This window comes from Pipra filicauda, unplaced genomic scaffold, assembly GCF_003945595.2.
Source record: "Pipra filicauda isolate LSUMZ 115617 unplaced genomic scaffold, ASM394559v2 scaffold101_size5749837_pilon, whole genome shotgun sequence".
NCBI classification, from domain to species: Eukaryota; Metazoa; Chordata; class Aves; order Passeriformes; family Pipridae; genus Pipra; species Pipra filicauda.
Genome location: NW_024103452.1, coordinates 4634145 through 4654555, shown reverse-complemented (window position 1 = coordinate 4654555; position 20411 = coordinate 4634145). Strand labels below are relative to the sequence as shown.

The 20411-nt window shown below is 37.6% G+C and overlaps 1 protein-coding gene across 2 annotated transcripts in view; it reads left to right on the top strand.

The window, feature by feature from the left end:
* The window catches only part of SEMA3A (semaphorin 3A), a 324291-nt gene that overhangs the window by 270848 nt on the left and 33032 nt on the right, over positions 1–20411 (top strand). For both annotated transcript variants that reach the window (XM_039389081.1, XM_039389108.1), the window contains 3 exons: positions 18111–18253; positions 19390–19504; positions 19603–19672. In XM_039389081.1, the coding sequence (XP_039245015.1) occupies positions 18111–18253; positions 19390–19504; positions 19603–19672 (328 nt within the window). The remainder of the gene's footprint in view (positions 1–18110; positions 18254–19389; positions 19505–19602; positions 19673–20411) is intronic.

The following is a 20411-nucleotide window of genomic DNA, read 5'->3' as shown; positions in this document are numbered from 1 at the left end:
ATTTTTACCTCTCTAATAAAATGCATTACATGTGTCAAGATGTTAGAAATTAATTACTCTTGCTGAGACTTGGATGTGTTCATTTGCTGATCACTGAACCTATAATTTGTCTTTGGTCAGCCACACCAAACCCTTTTCCTACTTATACCCACTGCTGCCCCCCTCTGCTGTGCCACTCCCTTGTCCCTAAATGCCTTCCTAGTTTCACACTTTTCAGCTCACCTCCTACACATTCCCAATCCAGATATACAGCATGCAGTAAAATACATGCCACCAAAGGTAAGCAGATGTGGAAAGGGGCTGACCTGTCAGCGCAGACAGAACCCAACCGTCCTGGTACCTGGGGGTTGTTTCACAAAATACATCTAAGATATAACTGAAGAAAGGAGTTGGTGGGTGCTACAAACACAATAAATCTCCAGCAAGAAAAGAGCTATTCAAACAAACAACATGAAAAAAAAAAAGTGTGAACTGCATATGAATATATTCAGTCTTCAAATTAAAAGTATTAAACCATGGTGGGAATGAAATTAGAAAAAGCTGCCCAATAGAAGTAGTCAGTGAGGCAGCTTAGCTGGTTTTAATGAGAACTCAGGCAACTTTTCATGTGTTTTTATATAGCACATTTGCCTGACATTGGAAGAGACTACAGTGAGTAGACTAAGAAGTCTCTTATAGTCTGCATTCTCATAAATTTACAAGGACATATTTAAACAACCTTATGAGTAAAAACAAGGAGGGAGGGAATTTTTTTGTGTATGTTAATCTTTTTGTTGTTCTTTTGGTGGGGTTTTTTGCCCTGAAAAGATCTCTTGCATTTAAAATATGCATTTCTATATTTGAACCACATTAGGCAGCTGATAGTGTGCTATCATGCAGGCTGTAGCGTGGACCGAGTTCCACACTTTCCCACCACTGCTTATAGAGGCATGAACAACTCCGACCCTTGCAGGAACAAAACATGTCCATATATGCAAGTCTCATTTCTCACTCAATACATTCTCCCACCCCCATTCCCATTATCTTCATTGCTAAGAATAGTAATAAATAATTTCACTGTGATAAATTCCATGTGTGACAAATGCTAATGTCACCTAACACAGTGCTAGGAAGTGCTCAGAAACTATGGTGATGGTGGCATAATGCTGTGAACAGAATGGCATACAAACTCAATTTACAAGGGGTTTTTTTCTCCCTTAAGTCTGTAGAACCAAATTTTAAAGATTGAATATGAATTTTGAATTGTTTTTCTCATTGCAATCTAACAAGTCTTTTTTTCTATACATTTTTTGTTACAACTCGTTCTTTTTTTCTTTTTTTTTCTCTTGGAAGAAATGTAGAATTTCTGAAATCACAAAATAAACACTCCTTTCTTATTGTTATTACTTGATGTTTGTCCTATCACTAATCTGTAATGGCTACAGTTCAGGAAGCCAAACCCCCTCTGAATACTTGATAAAAGGATACTTGTGTATTTGAATCAGCTGATTCATGCTGTCCGATAACTTTTACCTGTATCTTTATACAAAGAGAAGCATTTGGTTCAGAAATAGAAGACCAAGTAACTATTAGAGAATGTGCTTAACAATTATCAGGATGTGAAAAAAGTCATGAAGATGGTGGGTAAAGATAACCAGAAATATTATAATCTCCTATCAAGTGGCCTAAATGAAATTATTTTAAATCCTTCTAGGAAATAGATCTTCTCATTCTCTCTTTCTCCCAGTGCCCCCTAGGTTTAGGTAAGTTTCTTCATTAAATATCGATGCTGTGGATGAGATTTTGCTCTGTCTAGGTATGAAAAGTTGGTAAAAGTAGCCAAAGGATGAGTTTTAAGGTTGGAGTGGAAAAAGTGGGTAGGAAAGATGAAGCAGAAGAGAACATTCTCCTGGTCTGAGTTCACATTTGGAAGACTTCCTGGCACTGTAGAGAATACGACCTGGAGCAAGAAGACTTGCATCAGTACATGTATTGGTCTGAGCTATAGCCACAATATGCTTGGGCAAGTTAGGATACAAATTAGTTCAGGAACATCTGAACTAAGGGTATGTGTATATTACATGGTTAACCGTGGGCTCATTTATGGGTTTTATCTTGGTCAGCCTTATTATCCACGTCAAAAAAGATAATAGCTGGAAGTGTAGTTTAGAAGCCATGCTTTGCTGAAGTTTGTACTGTGACTCTCTTTATAGAGAATATAAGATAAAAAATAATTGGAGAGCTCGAAGTTCTTTGTACACTGTTTCCACTGGAGACCAGAGAATTTTGTCTGCTGCATATAGTACAATTTTAGGAAAGAAGTTCATAGCTCTTAAAATAAGCAGTGTGGACTATGATCCCAGTCCCAAACAGATCAGTGCAGCATAGCCTTTCTAAACAGAGACTTGGCAGTGATGGCCAGTTTGTGATCTACACAGACTCTTGTGCACTGAACTGGTCTATTGGTGATGTGCCTTAAAATTGCCAAATTTTGAGGTTTTTATTTCAACAGTGAATTGAAAGGTCAACATATCAACATATATCAGGTCAACAGCCCAGTAAATCCTGATGAGTCTCATGTCAGGATAAGATCTAAGGGTGTAGCCTTTCCCATCATCTGTGCTCTTACTTCTCTGGGAAGGCAATTGGATGAAAGAACCAAAAGAAGCTCTGGATAGATGCTAGATGTGGATAAATAAGTGCATCTCTCTGTACAGGACAAATCCGGTGATCTCATTTGGGTTTTCAGATTCAAATTTGATGACCCAGGTGAGTTGATTTCTATAGTCATCCTTCAGAGAAACAAATCTGTTTCTCATCTGCCGCCTCCAGCAGCAGGAGCTGTGTAAAAACCCAACTGCATAAATGCACTCCAGGAGTCCACACTTGATCCTGGATGCCTATAGCTCTGTGCCAGAGATTTTTTTTTTAACTTAGAAGAACTGTTTATTTCTATGGATTTCTTTCAATGGATAACTTTTAAAGTTGGCAATGGATGGCTTTGTAAAGTGATGGTCTGTCCATTCCAGGAAGGTGACAAACTCAGTATATAACTCAATCAGTGATATCTGTGGCAATGATCTCTACTAGAAAGCTTTGGGTACTACTTTCAGTTAATGTGTGATTAAAAAGATCATATATATCTCTACATATATATTAATATATATATACATATTACCCACATGCATCAGTTCACAGGATGCCTCTCCTTTTTCCTTAGAGATGAATTTCAATAGGAAAAAAAGAGTAATTTTTCCAGGACAGGTGTAGCATTCAGTTTCTAAGTTTGCAGTTTGCTTTGCTTTTGGTGTAAAACCCACTTTAAATTACACAACACAGGTTTCTTTGTAATTATCATTTTTGCAAAGATCCGAATCAGCTTAAGCAAAGAAAAGTTCAGATTAGGTGGCAGGATGCCAAAGACAAAGCTTCTGTGTTATAGGCCTTGCAAATTCAAGTTGGTTTCCCATGATCTCTGAGATCTCTGTGAGAGCTCATCACAGCTCTGATGCTTGAAAAACAGCGACTTTTAGCTTCCAAATTGTGCCTCCTTTCTTGTTCACAAAAGTCACTAACCAGTTTTTCAGAAAAGTTAAGCAGAAATCTGTTTGTAGGAATCACACAGCAGAATACTAATTGATTTAAACAAAGCAGGAGCGAGTCTGTTACAGCCCCGTTCATTGGGATATGACATACATCCGAATTTTCTTTTTGCATTCTTGTGTAGGGTTTTTTTTTCCTTCTGCTCTAGCCATCAATTTAATGAGGGTTGACCCTGTCAATACCAATTTCCTCTTTTCGGGCCACCACGTTCAGAGTTTGGTGGGCATTCAATAGAGATTTACTGTTGACTGGGTAATTTGAGTTCATGTGTGTGGTGAAAAATTAGTGAGGAGAATTACCCAGAAAAGTGGATGCCATGACAATGCATGTCACCATGGTGTGACCAGCTCTGCTGACATAGGTTTCAAAAGCTCTCCCCCTGTGAAAATGGGTCCTGTTTGCAAATTAATTAGTTTCTGGCAGCAGCTTGATTGTTGACCCAAAGTTTGTAGAGTGGAAAAACAATCAGATTAGTGTGTTCAATATAAAGGCCCAGCGCGGCACTCGAGTGCAGTTTGCCAAACTGTTGAAGCCGTGAAAAGAGTGAAACAAATTCTTTTTTGAGAAGCCAAGGCAAAGGTTAAGTGTGATGTGACTGGAGCACGCTGGCCGCAGGGCGGTGGGGAAAGAAGTGGAGGTTTCAGCCACACAAAAATAGAGAGTGTTGAGCGAGTTGCATTGAATTTAATGAAATTCACAGCTTCAGACGCAAAAGTGTTTGGCAGTGTTTTAGTCTGTGTTAAAGGGAGAAATAAGATGGCTTTGTTGTAAGAAGTTTTCTTTGTGCGTCCATGTGGGACTCCAGGGACTGAGGCTCTAAAGGGTATTAGAGACACTTCCTGAGCCTCCACGCTGTTTCTAAGCACCTGCAGACTCTGAGGTTTGTACCAGTTCCTCCCATTCCCTGCCACACACTAACTCCCTTTATCTCTAATGATTCAATCCAAGCTTCCCATTCATCACCTCCAACATTTGGGCAGGATTCTTCTTTTAAATAGTGCTGGTGTTGGGACTCATGGGCAAATGCATTAGAAATCAACACTTGTGAATAGATGGACTGGCTAAAACTTGTTATCCAGGTAGTGAGACAAAAGATAGATACTAAAAAATATAATAGGCCAGATCTTTAGCTGATAATACATGATAATGTCCCCAGTGCAGCCAAGATCTGATTTCTGCTCACCGCAGTGCTCAGCTCATTTCATTTTTATGCTCCATTTTATTAATGGCTTTTTTTTAATATATGTCACCTTTTGTCATCCTTATGGCATTCACTGTTATTATCACCCTTATAATATTTCCTTTATATTAAATAATTCCTATGTATTTTTAAAAATATTATTTTCCCACTATGCCAAACAGAAAGAAAGGAAATGCCAACAAATGTGAGGGAGACCATGTTCATGGGAAGTTGAGGTATCTTCTCTTGAGCCAATGTCTTAGCCCTGTTGGCCTGAATAAGAATGCCTGACAGTCCCAGGGGAATGGGAGGACAGAGATGCTGAGCTGAAAATATGAAGGGCTCCACCACCGTGTAACTCCCACCCCATCAAGTCACTGAGATGCCCAGCATACCCAGCAGAGTTAATGATGTGAGGATACAGACCCTTAATCTGTTCCCACCTCTTTCCCTCGTTCCATAAAATTACAGCTCCTAGCCTTCGACCTGTGCAAACTTTGTGATTTGTTCTTGCTAATGGGGCTGAGCCTACCCCCTTTACACTAACATTCCTGAACCGTGAATTGCTTGTCCCAAAAGGCATTTAGTGTTGCTTGCAATTAACACAACTGATTACTCAAAGCCGGCACCTGAGGTGGCATGGAGCCATCTGGAAGCATAATTGGCTCCTTAGCAGGAGTAACATCCACCTCACAGCGGAGTCTGTGATGACAGAATTATTAGTTCAAAGTAAGCCAGGTATTTGAATACCTGGTCTACACATTAAAACCTCCACTAGCTCTAGACACAGATGAATTATTGCAGACTCAAAGCCTCCCTTTCTCTCTGTCTCTGTAACTTCCCTTCTCTTTGTTCATGAAATCACACATATTTCAACCTGAATGTTTGTAAGGCTGAGTAATTGCTTTTGTTCTTTGGGTTATTTAATTACAAATCTCAGTAGATGACAGGTCCTCTGCTCTAAAGGAAGACATCACATTTGCACAGTTACAGAATCCCAACACAAATGTGTGTGGCAAATCAGTGACTGCAGATTTATTCATGCCCTCTGGGACCTGCACTGCCTTTTCAGCTTAGCATGCAATATGATTTAAATTACAGCTTGTGCAGTGCTGTGCCTTGGGATTACACTCCATGTTTCCAACTGTTTATAGTTCAGTGAGCTTTAACCTCTGTGATTCTGAAAATTAAATAATGTCACGGCTGATATCAAACTGATGGCTGGTACTAGATTGTTAAATACTGTGTAGTATTAAAAACCTATTTTTACAACAAAAGTGGAAACATCAGTGTATTTAAAACATGGATGGCACATTCAGGTAGTTCAAGAGCACAATTCAAAAGTCACACTAGCAGAGAATAGCAAAGCTAATATTAAGCTCTGTTATCAAGGATGTTGTTTCAACTTCTGTATTTAGCAGAATTGTGGATGTGGACTTGACTAGAACAGGACTGAGTTTAACACTAAGTAACACTGAACCTAAGTACTTTGTGATGAGGTAGACACAAAGAGTGGGTAAGATCAAGAAATGTAGATAGAGCATCTGTTGCAATTAAATGCAGATTTGTTAATTCCTTGCAGATTTTTTAGTGTCATTATTTCTGAAATACTGTGGTATATCAAGTGTTACATCTTGAAGACCCTTTTGTGCTGTAACTGTGGACATCTTAATATTTCTCTTGCCATTCAGCAGAGGAGGAAAGGAAACACCTAATTAGAAAACTATTTTTAATATGGCATGTAATTTCCCATCAGATTACTTTTCACTATTTGCAGGGGTTTAATTGATGTAAAAACTTCTAGTGATTTTTCGTCATTTAGTTCTGCAAACCAATGTTTCTAGGATAGAAACTATTCCAGTCCCACTTGAGCCACTTCATCGTGTTCTTCCCCGGGCTCTTGTCAGGCAACACCTGCAAAACAAAAGGGTGAAAGCGATGTCACCACCAGCATCATTTAGCCCATAGAGCCTCATTCATGGCTGTGGTGTAAGGAAGGGAGAACAGGAAGAGAAAATGACAAATGGGAGAGACAAATGGATACTTACTTTTCACTTGTAAAGGCAGCATGTTTGACTAAATAACAGAGAAAATAAACAAAGAAGAATTCACAGAATTTCAGTTATCAGATATGACGGATAGATCACAGACACAGAGAATGCTTGACAAATGGTTCCTCATTTGATGCCTTTAAATTTTGACAGTGCAATAGATCCTGAACTTTCCATTTTGGTGCATTGCCAAAGTGGTCCTTCTTTTTCTCCTTGATCTTTAGAGTGCCCTATACTACTTATCTCAGACTTCAGTGTCTAGCTTTATGTATCAAAGTGGTGTCAAAAGTATCTCACCCCTTGCTATTCCATTGGATTTTCATTTCATTTTTTTCATGGCCAGTCTTCGCGAACGAAGATTTTGGGAAAGGTCATTACCCTTCCAGCCTGAGCAGTGGATTTTTTAGGTGAGACACGGTGTGCACTGGCCTTTAGATCTGATTTTTTAAACGTGTAGATAAGTGCTTTTACATACCATACAGTAAAAAAAAAAGACATAGTAAAGCAACATGGTAAGATATTTATGGTAACATCTAAGATTTGTCGAAGTATACAGGTAATCATCAGCTAATAGTTGATAGTCAGTGGCAGTAAATACCTCAGATGATAGTGTGCAGATAACACAGTATTATTGAAATGTGGTAACATTGCTTTTAAGAATCTCAATTTCGGTGTCAAATGATGCAGCGTTGTCCAAAAGATTGTTGAGAGTGACCCACCAAAATTGAACAGCAAACTGATAAGCCTTTTAACTCTTTTTCTCTCTGCTGTCAGGTCTGTATCACTGGTGATTATAGGCTGATTGTTTTATGTTAGGAAGGTGAGCTGTCTCGTAGTGTTAGGAGGGAAAATTATCTCTTTCAAAGACAATGATTAAATTGTAAATCTTTGAGACTACCATTTATTATACAACATCCAGCAGAATTTGATGTTCCTGAGCACTTAGGGCTACCACAAACACACTGAGTAAATGGAGACAAAATATTCCCTTTCTGATTTACCTTTTTCAGGGATGGGCTGGCCTATGTTTTTATTAGATTCCTGGATTATGGAAAAGAGTATTTTTAGCATATCTTTATATATATATAAATTTCATTTCCTCTTGGTAGGTTTTAAATATTTCTGTTCAGGTAAGTACAGCAAGATTTGTAGGAAGATTTTAGTAGAGAGTTTGGTATAAGCAGAAATAAGATAACCTTTCATGGATGACTTTTTATATAGATGATCATTCGGAAAAAGCAGAAGAAAAGTTATTTTAAAGACAGGATTACATATTTTTCCCATTCACTCCACAGCTCTTATGAAATAGTTGCAATCATTCGGTGATGATACGTTATCTATGAATGTGGCCACAAATCTGAGGATTGGTGTTTATTGATTCCTTTATTGCCATGTGAGCAAAATTCAATATCTTTATAAGTAAGAAAAAGTGTTCCAGTGATGTCAGTGAGATTATTCATATTTCCTGAGCTCTGTAATAACATTTGACACACTGTAAAATTTGGTATTCATGGGGCACAGCTTTCTTCACTTATCCACTCCTTTAGTCTCTATCTCCTATTCTCAGAAAAAAGCTCCATGAGAGAAAAAGGTGCAAAACCTTTCTATGAGATTTTTTACATGGACTAGTGAGTCATCAACTTTTTCCACAAGATTGTGTAAATGGGTTGTCATTATCAATACTCAGTTCTGCTCCATGTTTGACACACTGTCAGCTTTAATTTTTTTTTTTTTTTGCCAGACTTTTTGGTAGAACGCATTCTTAAAAAAAAATTCCAGCTTCCCATTTACTACAGGGCCTGTCTTTTTACTGCATTTCTTTTTTTTATTACTTTTAAAATATTTTTGCTAAATTTTCTGCTAATTCCTCTCCTCGTTGTTTATGTATCACAAGCAAGTGTGCTGCAAAGTCCTCCCTCAGTGCTTTTAGAAAACACAAAAATTTCGAGTCTGGTACAATGTTGCCCCAAGAAACTTTTCATTCATAAGAGTCACAGAAATTACATCAAATATTTCTGAAGTGCTGTCAGTGAATAAATTAAAAAAAGGAGGTTTTGCTTGTACAGAATTAAAATACAAACCAATTAAACAATGTTTGAGAAGAACAACTTTCTGACAGAGCGGTGCAAAAGGTAATGTTGCAAGACTTTTCTGTCTGAAGCAACTGCCCAGTTTTCATCACACCTATGCTATCAAATACTTTTGTTGCTTTTTTTAATGAACAGAACTAAGTTGCACATCAACGATAGACTGGTACATTAATTCAGTTGGGTAAAACCCTGTTAATACCTTATGTTGACTGAAGCTCAATTAAGTTGGAAACACGTATTATACTCACATGACTACTGAAAGAGGTTGCCATAACTGATGCTATCACACTGAATACCTCAGCTTGTGCTGAGGGGTTTTGCTTCCTCTTACAGATGCCTTACTGCATTTTATGTTGCTGTGCTACACTGACAGATCAACTAAAACCAGTCATTCACCCTGCCCTTTTCTCAGTCTTTGCTGCCATTCCTCATTAATCTTGCTGTAATGGATTTTGTGTCAAGTTGCTTTACGCTGGCTGTAAAAGTTCATTATGACAACAAAATCTTTCTCATAGTTTGACAAAATCATCTCAGTTTTGTAGCCAATTCTAAAGGATTTAACTAAGAAATTAAATTACAGGAGATTGGAAAGGTTAGGAAATTGCTATGGGAGTGTACTCTGATGGATGACTCCTTGGGACCTAGCATGGGCTGATGATTATTTCCAAATGAATTAACATCCTTCAGCGAGAGTTGAGACTATGGCAGAGTCCTGTCCAGTTTTTTGATGTGACATCAGGGAGGAGATTTTATTTTACAGCTACAAAACCCCTTTCACACACTTCAAATTGAACCTGGCAGTACAAAATTTGGAATTTTTCTTCCTGTTTTCAAAATAGATGGTTTTTGACACAAAGGCCATATTGTTCACTTTGTAGGCAGAAAAAAGTAATGTATCTATGGACAAATGGTTCTGCTGGAGACAGGGTTGTACACTGCACAGAGCTGACAGAGAAATGTTAGGAATTTAGGTTTCAGAAGACAAAGAGGAGGCTGAAGATGCACTTGTCAAGGCAGTGATGTTCAGTTTGGGGTTTCATGCTCTTGCCAATCATACTGCTGAGGGCTGTCCCACTTTACCTATTTAGCATTTTCCCACTGGAATATATTTGCCATGTTAATCCCCAGCTACCCCTCACACTCAGCCAGGTATTGCCTCCTGCAATGTGCTGTGTCAGGAGCTTGTGAGGGTGTTGCTGCAGCTCTCTGTCTTCAGGACACCTTCTTGTACCCTCGAATTTCCAAGTGGCAAAGAGGAAAAATATTCCATCAAGACATAAACGCACATCTCTCAGCATTCTGAAAGGCCTGAGCAAATCACATTAGTGGAGAGGAACAGGTTTGGTTTCTGAGTTTTAGATCAACTACCATAAACTGCTTGGGCATCTCCAGGGACTTGTGCTCCACCTGTGAATCTTCAGAGCTTACACAAGGCAGGCCCACAGCATGGCTCTGCTTGCCAAAAGTCTGTAACACCCCAAATCAGAAACATCTTTTGTCTTCAGTGCCTCCACGCTCCAATTCCTCCCTTAATACATCACTTCTTTACATAAAGACTGTGATATTTAGTTCTTGTCACTCATCCAGAGCTCTAAAGACGTAGGTTACATAGTTAAGGCATAGGCTTTCTAGTGCTTTTATTTCCAAACATCAATGTCAAAAACTTCAGATAAATGACTGAGAGAGGAAGAAACAGGCTCTTAGCTGGAACTCTCATTAGCTTTTTCTGCAGTGAGGTTAAAAAATACAGAAAATTGAGATTAAAATATTCCTAAATGGAGACAATATGCTGCAAGCCTCACTCTCTGTTCTGTGTTGCCCAATTACTCTTTCTGAGGGACAAGTAAATCAGTTTAAAATTAATTGTGTTGATAGATGTACAACAACCTTAAAACATAGTCAGTAATGAAAAAGAGGTGTTAATTTTGATTGTTGTTCTGTAAAGAGATAATAATCACCTCTTTTAAATTAAATAGGGTGGATAGATCATAAGCATGATTTGTGAGAAATCTAATTCATGTTGAGCATTAAGCTATAATTTTACTGAACTTTGTATTCACTTTTCTTCACTGTATAATTAGTCTATACAGGGAATCAAAACTATTGTTGTCTCTTTAGAACAAAGGCTTCAGAAACTGATAATTGCATCAGAGATCAACATTTTCTTCCTTCTCTCTCCTGTGGGAGCTAAAATGTTATTCCCAAGAAATATTCATGCTGAATTTTGCCTCTAAGGCAGAGGAAGAGAGAGATCTCAGGGTGGTGGCATTGTCTTGGCTGGTTGTCAGGAACTCATTTACACTGCTTTAGAGGTGCTAAACACCCCAAAATGAGGTTGTGCTCCCTTGGAGGGCACCCACGGCTCAGTACCCAGCCTGGCCTTGCCAAGTTTTCACTTCTACTAGGTCTCCAGTTAGTGTTGAGCTTGTAAGCTTTAGGATGTTATTGATGCTCCCAATTACACTTGCCCTTCTTTGCTTTTGCCCCAAATACAAATCAGTAGTTCCTTAAAAAAACCCCATCATTTTAATAGGATTTATCATCAGTCACAATGAGAATGATCCATAGGTGACACTTAAGGTCAAAGCACTGAACAGACACAAGGACTAGACTCCTGTTGCTGTATTTGTAAGTGTAGTATTGAGATGTGGAAGATACTACCCATGTAAAAGCATTGTGTGTCTTTTTTAATGCGTGTCTTTCTGCATGTTATGTTGCTGCTGCATCCATGTGTTGAAATGACAGAACAGGGGTATGTTGTTACTACTTCTAATGTCTTTCATCCTTGAAAATCTGTAATCTCTTTATGTCACCAGAAAAATTCACACAAGTCACCACTGAAAAATAGCAGTTGGATTCTGCAGAGGAAGGGTTTTTTTCCTAATTCTGAAAAGAGTTTTGAATAAGATAAAATATTGAAATCACAAGAAACCTTAGTTAAACCTTACACTTATTAGCCCATTTTATAATCTATGTCACCAAAATTGTGTTTACTAATCTTTAAAAAATTAGTAAAAACAGAATATGACTTGTAAGGAGAAACTAGCTGACATAACTAACACACTGATTAAACATCATCGTTCCTCAGCATCAGTCTGGCTTGACTCAAACCACTTGGTAAATATAATCAGTCTTTAAAACTCTTTCTGATGAGATTTTCCATTGTAAAATCAATGAGTGACCATAGGGCTCCTTACCTTGTAATAGCTGCTGACAGCTTGACCATGCATGGTCTGCATGCCACACATCCTCCTCTGCCTACCCATGAGTTTGAAAACAGCATCTTCAAATGACATCTCTACTCCATGGTCTGCCCCTGGTACTGCTTTCTGTGTTAGCATCTGACAGTAAGTTACCACAAAACCCTCATATTGCTCCATAAGAGCCACAAGTTATCCCTTGTTCAAAGAGCATTCCCACTTAGAGGATGTGGTCTGATGCCATCCACACTGCTGAGGAGCTTCACTCTAAGCAGTGAATCCATGAGAGCTCTGCCGCTTTTGCTTGAGTCAACAGCAGCAAGAGGGATGTGAAAGTTGAAGAATTTAAATGAAAGAACTGTGAAAGAACACCACTAAAAGCTTTGGTGTTTTGTAAACTACATTCGAGTGTGTAAAAACCACAAACCAGCTTAGCTCTCTCATCACCACATATTAACAGCTTTGTCCTCTGGTGACCTTGCAGAGTGTGCTGGTGGCAGGCAGCTCTGCTCTGCACATTTGTGACTGGTGCTGCAAGTCTCCTCTCTGTGGGTAGCAAGGCTTGCTGTGAGTGCAAGTCCAGATTGTCCAAGGGCATTGTTTGGCTCTCTGTGCTGGGTCTCAGTGGACGGGCACTGTACGTGATTATGAAGTCTTGAGTAGCTGTCTATTTTTGTTGTTGTTAAATTTTTAATTTCATCTTCTCTAGTCTTGTTTGTCTCCTCAGGGCCCCAGTCACCCTCCAGTTCTTTTCATTAAATTATAGCAATTGCAGTTTTACTGAGCATAAAATTTCCCTAGTTTCCTAGAATTTTCTTGCTGTGGCCTGATAAATTAGTCATTTTGACCGTAAATATACAATAATAGAGGCATCCAGTTCAAACTCTTTACAAAACATTTCCTGGGAGAACTGCCCTTTGGCTCCTGTCAAGTGATGAAGAGATGACCCCAGCTTCTGTTCCTTCAGCTTATTCAGTCTTGACAGCTAAAGGTAATTTCTGTGCCTTCAAGTTTATAGATCTTCATTAAAATGCTAATACAATTCGGTTAGAAAGCCAATTTCTGACTTTTATGGTTTCTTGCTCTTGGGGTGTTGTATGTATTTGTGAGGCTGTTGCTGCTAAAGAGTAACATTTGTAAAAGAACCAATGCAGATCGATTTTCCTTAGCTTTTTCTCCACCTGAAATGCTGAGACAAGCAAAACATGTTTCCATTACTTAACTAAGCAAACAATGGCATATAAATCATAGAGGCAGCTGGACCAAGGTGTCGTTTTCATAAAGAGCCAGATTTCTCACGAAGGACAGTTTAATGGGCTGCTGCCAGTGAAACGTCTGCAGAGCTGGTAATTGCAGGAGGGCACACAAAGTGGTGTTCAAAGGTGTCATGTGGGATCTGAGAAATAACCCCACAGCCAAGACAACTGGAAAAAGGAGACTGAAAAGGTGTGGGCTTTAATAATTTGCTTCTTGAGGCTGATTGTTTTAAATAAAAATCTGAGTTTTTATTTTTAGCTTGTTCGTGTTGGCTGCAAGATCAGAGGAGTGTTTTTAGCTGTAATTTTATTTTGATCATGTTTATGCTGTGGCTTTGTTTCTCCTTTGATCATGCTTAAACATGTTTCAGAAATGTTTGTTTGATGTATACTGTTTTCTAAAGCACTCTTCCACGTTGTCTGCTTGTTTTTTAAAAGCAATGAATCATTGCAAAATATTTGCCGTCAAATTATTTCTTAAATCCATTTTCTCAAAACAAGCTTTCTGGACTTTTAGCCAATGAGAGATTGTTCAAGAAAGTGTTGAACTGCTGTGACACCATTTTTTAGGGCTGCACAAATTGGAGACATTTTTAGGGTTGCAGAACGCTTGATAATTCATACACAGAATTTTGAAGTCATCTCATCTATCCACTATAGCTGCAGTGCACTGACTTGCAACTGTTACTGGTGATTTTGAGTCTAAGTCCCACTTCCCATTCAGTAAAACTTCCTTGAAGTTCACTCCAGCATTTCTTTGGGGGGCTGTGTTGAAGGTATGAAATAGGTCAACCCTGACTGTATTATTTTAAACTTCCCATGGGGACCCCTTGATAGTGAACCTGTTTAATTTTGCAGAGTAAGGCAGGGCAGTCTCAATACTTGAACATACACATTCATGGATGACATTCTTTCTCCTAATGCCTGGGTGAGCAATTAGGAGAGTCAAGAAAAAGTCCCTAATTCCCTCATCTGTGGATATCTCCTTTCCAATGCTCAAAGAAGAGCAATAAAAAAATGCAGTCCATAGGGAGGGCTGTGTTGCGTGACTGCTGGCCATCTGGCAGATTGATTCATCAGGACCCTAAACAGTCAGTAGTAAGCATGGTCTGCAGCCCTGGAGTTAAATGCAAGTGTGCATCAAGCCTCAGGCAAGTCAAACAGCTCCTCCACTAATGAAACAATAAAGAACACACTACAGATCAGTAGTTCACACCACCCACTTCTTAGGTTTATAACCCATGAAATCATGAACCACATTTCTTTCCCTCTCTCCACACATGATGTTGCTGATGTATCATGATGTTGCTTTTGTGACCATTACATCCATTCTGAACAGAAATTAATCTATTTCTATGTGCAACAGAATGTATGTAGCCTGTTCTTCCTTTACTTGTTTCACTGCATAGACATAAATCTGTTAGATGGAAGAGGGAAAAAGCCCAAACACCACCAGGTAGCAAGAGCAAGGGCCTTATTACATCAAGAACCACTCTTTTATTGACTAAAACGTATCGATTTAACTAGATGGAAAAAACAATCCAAAGTATGTGCAGTAAGAAGCATCAGTGTTGTTCAAGAAAAACTATTCCATGATGTACAGTGGGTGCATTCTAATGTGAGGCTGTGTGACCACTTTATTTTCAGGAATGTAGTTAGGATTATTAATCACTAAGTGAAAATCTGAATTCTCAGATGAGCACAGGTAGGTGTATACAAAGCATACCCACGTGTGCTCATGCTATGGCATTAATTTTATCTGCCTTCCTCACAGTCCTCTCCTCTGCTACCCATCTGACAGGACCATTTGAAATACATATTTTCAGTTTATTCAACTATTTTTCTATCATTCTTGTATCAGCCCTGCTTTAATACTAAACTGTCTTACTGTTTCTAGGTTCACTTGCAAAACTATGAGAGGGAAACAAAAGAATAATAATATGCTAACTGAGGGCAAGTTTATATAGCCTGTACTACATCAGCAATATTTTTGACTCAAATGGGACTCCCCACAGTATCTTCATAGGCCAATGGAAAGTTAGATTTTTGATGCGTGATATTATAGTGATTTATTTTAGAACTTGTTGCCTTGTGATTTACAAGACGCATTGTGCTAGAAACAAATCATTCAACCATTTGGGAATGTAATTAGGTTTTGGTCAAATGTGATTTTTTGCCATTTTTCTTTAAGACCTTAAGAATGTCAAAACAGCTCATTCAGACGAGGTTCACCAGATCCAGTAGCCCAGAACAGTGTCTACTAATGAGTATCCTCTTTCTCTGATGGATCCTTCACAGGCTGCAGTGCAGAAATTTTCAAGCTGTAGCCCTTGTTTCTTGAGATATAAGTCACGTGCAAAGCCCTAGTATATCATATATAAAGTATAGATATTTACCGTGGTACAATATAGTCTAGATATTATTGATCTTGGATCTCGTGTCAGTGTAACTTTAAGGCTCTTAAATGCATGCTAGAAAGGAAAGAAGCACATTTAATAGCTTGCGTTACTGGGGTTTGAGGTGGAAAGATTAAGCTGCTTACAGATTTTTCAGGTTTTCAGATGTCTAAAAATATTTATTTTAACAGACAATAGGTAGTAGACACAGTTCCACTGAGATCTGTTCTGTGGCCTGTGTTCAACATCTTCATAAATAACCTGAAAAAGAGGTTGAGTGGCAGGACGAGAATTTTTTTTTTCACACGATACTAAGTTATCCAACATAGTAAGACAAAAGAAGACTGTGAAGAATTACAAAAGGATATTATGCAACTGGGTAGCTAAGCAATAAATGACAAGTTAAATTATTCTTGATGAATGGTGCAGTGGTAAACCATGAGGAAAACATGCCTAGCTTCACATAGAAAAGAATGGTCTGTGGGCAGAGCATCACCACATTCTGGGGTTATGGCACATAAAGTTCCATGACAATTTCACATTGCTGCTTAGGAACTGTCAAATCTGCATTAAATATTAGGAATTAATAGAAAAAAACCTCAACAAACACCACTGCTACAGCCCTTGTGTAAGAGTTCATTTATATCTCGAACATCTGGGGGTATTTCCAATACCAGATTTGAGAGGAACCAAATGAAGATATTAAGGTCAATGTTCAAAACACAAAATCAGTACCAAATTTTAGTTCATTACATTGTGTAGGTGAGGAACAAATTCCAGAAGGACACTCTGAATGCTGTAAATTTGTGTGGGTTCAAGAAGAATCTACACAGATAACTGGATGAAAACTTTGTTGAGAGTTACTAAGCATGTAGAAAGCAATGAACTCAGGGAATCAGCTACACTGAAAATAATTGGAAGAAGGTACTTTATTTTTGGATAGTGTTATTTGTACTCACCGTATTCTTTCTTTGTCTTGCATAATTACTTCTGGAAAATGTTGGAGTTTATATATTGATCTAAGTAAACTTTGATGTAAACCAGTATGCTCATCTTTCTGTACTCATATATACACATACACTCATATATATGCACACACAGAGAATATATGTGAATATATACATACACACGCAAAATTATGCAATATGTACTCATATAGTAGAAACATCTAAAGTTGTATGTGCATATGTGTAAATATATCAAAATATGTTGCTTAAAAATACTGCCATCCTTAATAAAGCAAGAGGTTCCACAGAGCAGCCAGTGCAAACTGCCAAAACAAAGCAAAGTTCATTATTTCCATGACTGTATAGCAGTAAATATACACTGAAAAGATGTTAATACATGACACTAAAATAGCTTATAATTTCACATAGGAACAGGACTCTGAGTAGTTAAATATAGTTCACAGTTAATTATCCCAGCAGGATGTAGAGTGGTTATAAAACAGATTGGTAAATCTGTTGGATATGCCTTCTTTTTCCAAATATAGTGAAAGATACCAGCTGAAGTATCTCTGTAAAATACAACGATGAGCCAGATTCACCACTGGTATGAATTTACTGATAGGAATTCCATAAAATGCTCTCTCCCAAAACTTGTTTACAACATTTTTTATGTAACCCATCAGTATGTCCGCATTTTATGTATTTTCTTTTGTTCCTGTATCTTTTTTACCACCAAATAATGTTGTCAGTCTAATTGTCAAGAAATAAGACGTATTTATAAAAAAACCCTCAAACTTTACAAAAATGACAAGACAAAGTATTTCAACAATCTGAATAAAAATTCAAAAATACATTTCTCTTCTGAGAAGAAGACAAAAATTTGGGGATTAGTGGTATCATGTGGAAGTAGACAATATCAATGAAAATTTATTTTTTAACTTAGCTTTTTGAGAGTAATGAATTAATGCCTTTTTAGATGTAAGATAATTTATCTATTCATTTTTATTGCTAAAATGAGGAATATTACATTTGTCTCAATAATTCTTTCATTTTACTTGCAACGTATACAAAAAGGTTATTAACCTAAGTCTAAACATACAAAGAAACGAGAAAAATATCAGTAATAAATACATGGAATTATGAAGCCATGTTGTAATGGTGTACAACCACTTGTAAAGAAATTTCACGAATGTTTAATTACTCTAATAATAAAATTAACATCTGTTTATTAGATATCTGTAGCAAGTACCTCTCTGTATTAAAGACAAGAGGAATGTAAACACAGAAATATTTACCATGTGATGCTATAATTGATTCCTGGGAAGCAAAATGACAGTTCATTGATATAAGGAAGACAAGTGATTCAGTTCATGGAGTAGTAACATGGACAACGGCATTGTCTTCTCAGATCCCAGATTTATCAGTGCTCACCTGATACCAGAGAGCGACAATCCAGAAGATGACAAAATCTATTTCTTCTTCCGTGAAAATGCAATTGATGGAGAGCACACTGGAAAAGCCACTCATGCCAGAATAGGGCAGATCTGCAAGGTAGGATGATGAGTCCTTCGTGTGGGAGTGAATGCACTTGCAGCATGCTTTGCAAGCAGTTTTAGAAATTGCATTTTCTAGCCTGTGAACCATGCAGTATTAACATTGGCATTGTACTAAAGCAGGGATCATCCCAAGTGAAATATAGTTAGGAAATAACACATCAAAAGGAATACTATTTGGTTCTTCTTTCTGGGGGCAAATATCACAAACTATGATGTTTTGTTTAAAAAGTCATAGGCATCTTCTGAGGCTTAGAATGTGTCTGCAAAAGAGAGTCTTTTACAGGAAATGTGATACTTCCAGGTGGGCCAAAAACATTTAAAGAATTTGCTTTTTAAATGTTAATAATTTTCCATTCCCACATTAGTGAAAATCTTTAAAACAGTTGTTTAAGGTTAGCTCCAGAAATGGGCAACCATTCCAAAGACCCTTAGTGACTGCAGAATCCACAGTGATAAATGTCCAAATTATTTTCTGACAGACTTTTAAAAATATTTCTACAAATGAAATTATATTAAAAAATGTTGTAGCTTTGGCAACTATGATAATTTCAGTAAAAATTCATGTTAATTCATAAGCGCAATTTCAGTTTAGCTCCTCAAATTCAGTAGTAGCTGCTTTAAAACCAATTAGCCCTTAAGTATGAAGTCCTTGGGGCCCTTTATTCCTACATTTTGCAGCTGTACAACTGATCCCACTGTTCTGGCATTTTTATCTACTTTGTTCCATTGCAACTTGCATTTCTACTTTTTTGCTACCCAGTTAAGCATAATAAACCCCCTCAGCTTTTCCAGGACAGGGCAGACTGGGAACTCTGAAGCAAAATATTCTGGCTGTTTGTCTTTTTCCAGTGTTATGTGTATATATATATATATTACAATATATAAAGAGTTTTGGGTTTTTTTTGGGGTTTAAATTATGTGCTACTATGAAATATGTCACTATACAATGTTAAATAAAAGTAATTCATAGTTTGGGTCTTTGCAACATTATAATGCTTTTGTACGTAAAGAGTGAATTCTTCTCTCGTTTTCTCTAAATAGCATCTTATTTACTCTATTTTCTCTGTACTCTGTTGATACTTCAGACAAGGACTGTTGCTATATATTAATGCAAAATACTTTCGTTATTAGAATGACTTTGGTGGACACAGGAGCCTCGTTAACAAATGGACAACTTTCCTCAAAGCACGTCTGATTTGTTCTGTGCCAGGACCCAATGGCATTGACACACACTTTGATGAACTGCGTAAGTGGCAGAGATGGCTTTGAATATAGAAATGTTTTCAGGTATTATCTCTATGAATGTAACCTAATTTTCTTTTCTCTCTCTTCGTATTGTTACAGAGGATGTGTTCCTAATGAACTCAAAAGACCCTAAAAATCCAATAGTCTATGGGGTGTTTACAACTTCCAGGTATAGAGCATATCATTTTACTTGCATGGAAACGTGTGTGGCTGCTTGTTTTAAAGAGGTCTCTTTGTTAGAAATGTTTTCAAGAAACACAAAATTTTCTTAACCTTTGAACTGAGAAGTCAGTGGCAGAAAGAAATAATGAATTAGGTCTCTTTCTTATGAGCAATGTATATCATCACTCCAAAGCTGGCAAACACAAAGACAGTTTCTCAGGCTGCTCTTGCTGTTGAATTGGCTCTTTATAGTGGCGGTCAGCATTTGTAGCCCTTTCCACACAGATTTGGAAAAAGAACACAAGCAAAAATAAACTTGTTTGGGGGCAGTGTAAAATAGAAAATCTGTGGTGTGAGAAATTGACTACTCAAGGATATATTAGTAAAAAATATTGCTGAAATCTGGAAATCTTAACGATCTTTCAAAAGTTCTGTTATTGAATCACATATAACTGTGACATGAATGTTTTTTTGTTTCACTGTGCTTTCACCAAGAAAAAATATACTTGTAGCCTGAGGAAGGTTTGCAGTACTGATTGTACTGCCACATCTATCTGTGAAGGAAACAAGTTTTAAACAGAAAGAATGTTTCTAGTGATACCAGGAATAGAATAGAGAAATTTCCAAGTCCTTACTCTCTTCTGTAAGAAGTCTCAAGGTAAGAACCAGCACTGAAGTTTGCATGTGTGCTGCCCAAGTGGTGGAAAAGGCTGCTAAAAAAAATAGAAAAATGTGCAGTGTAGGAA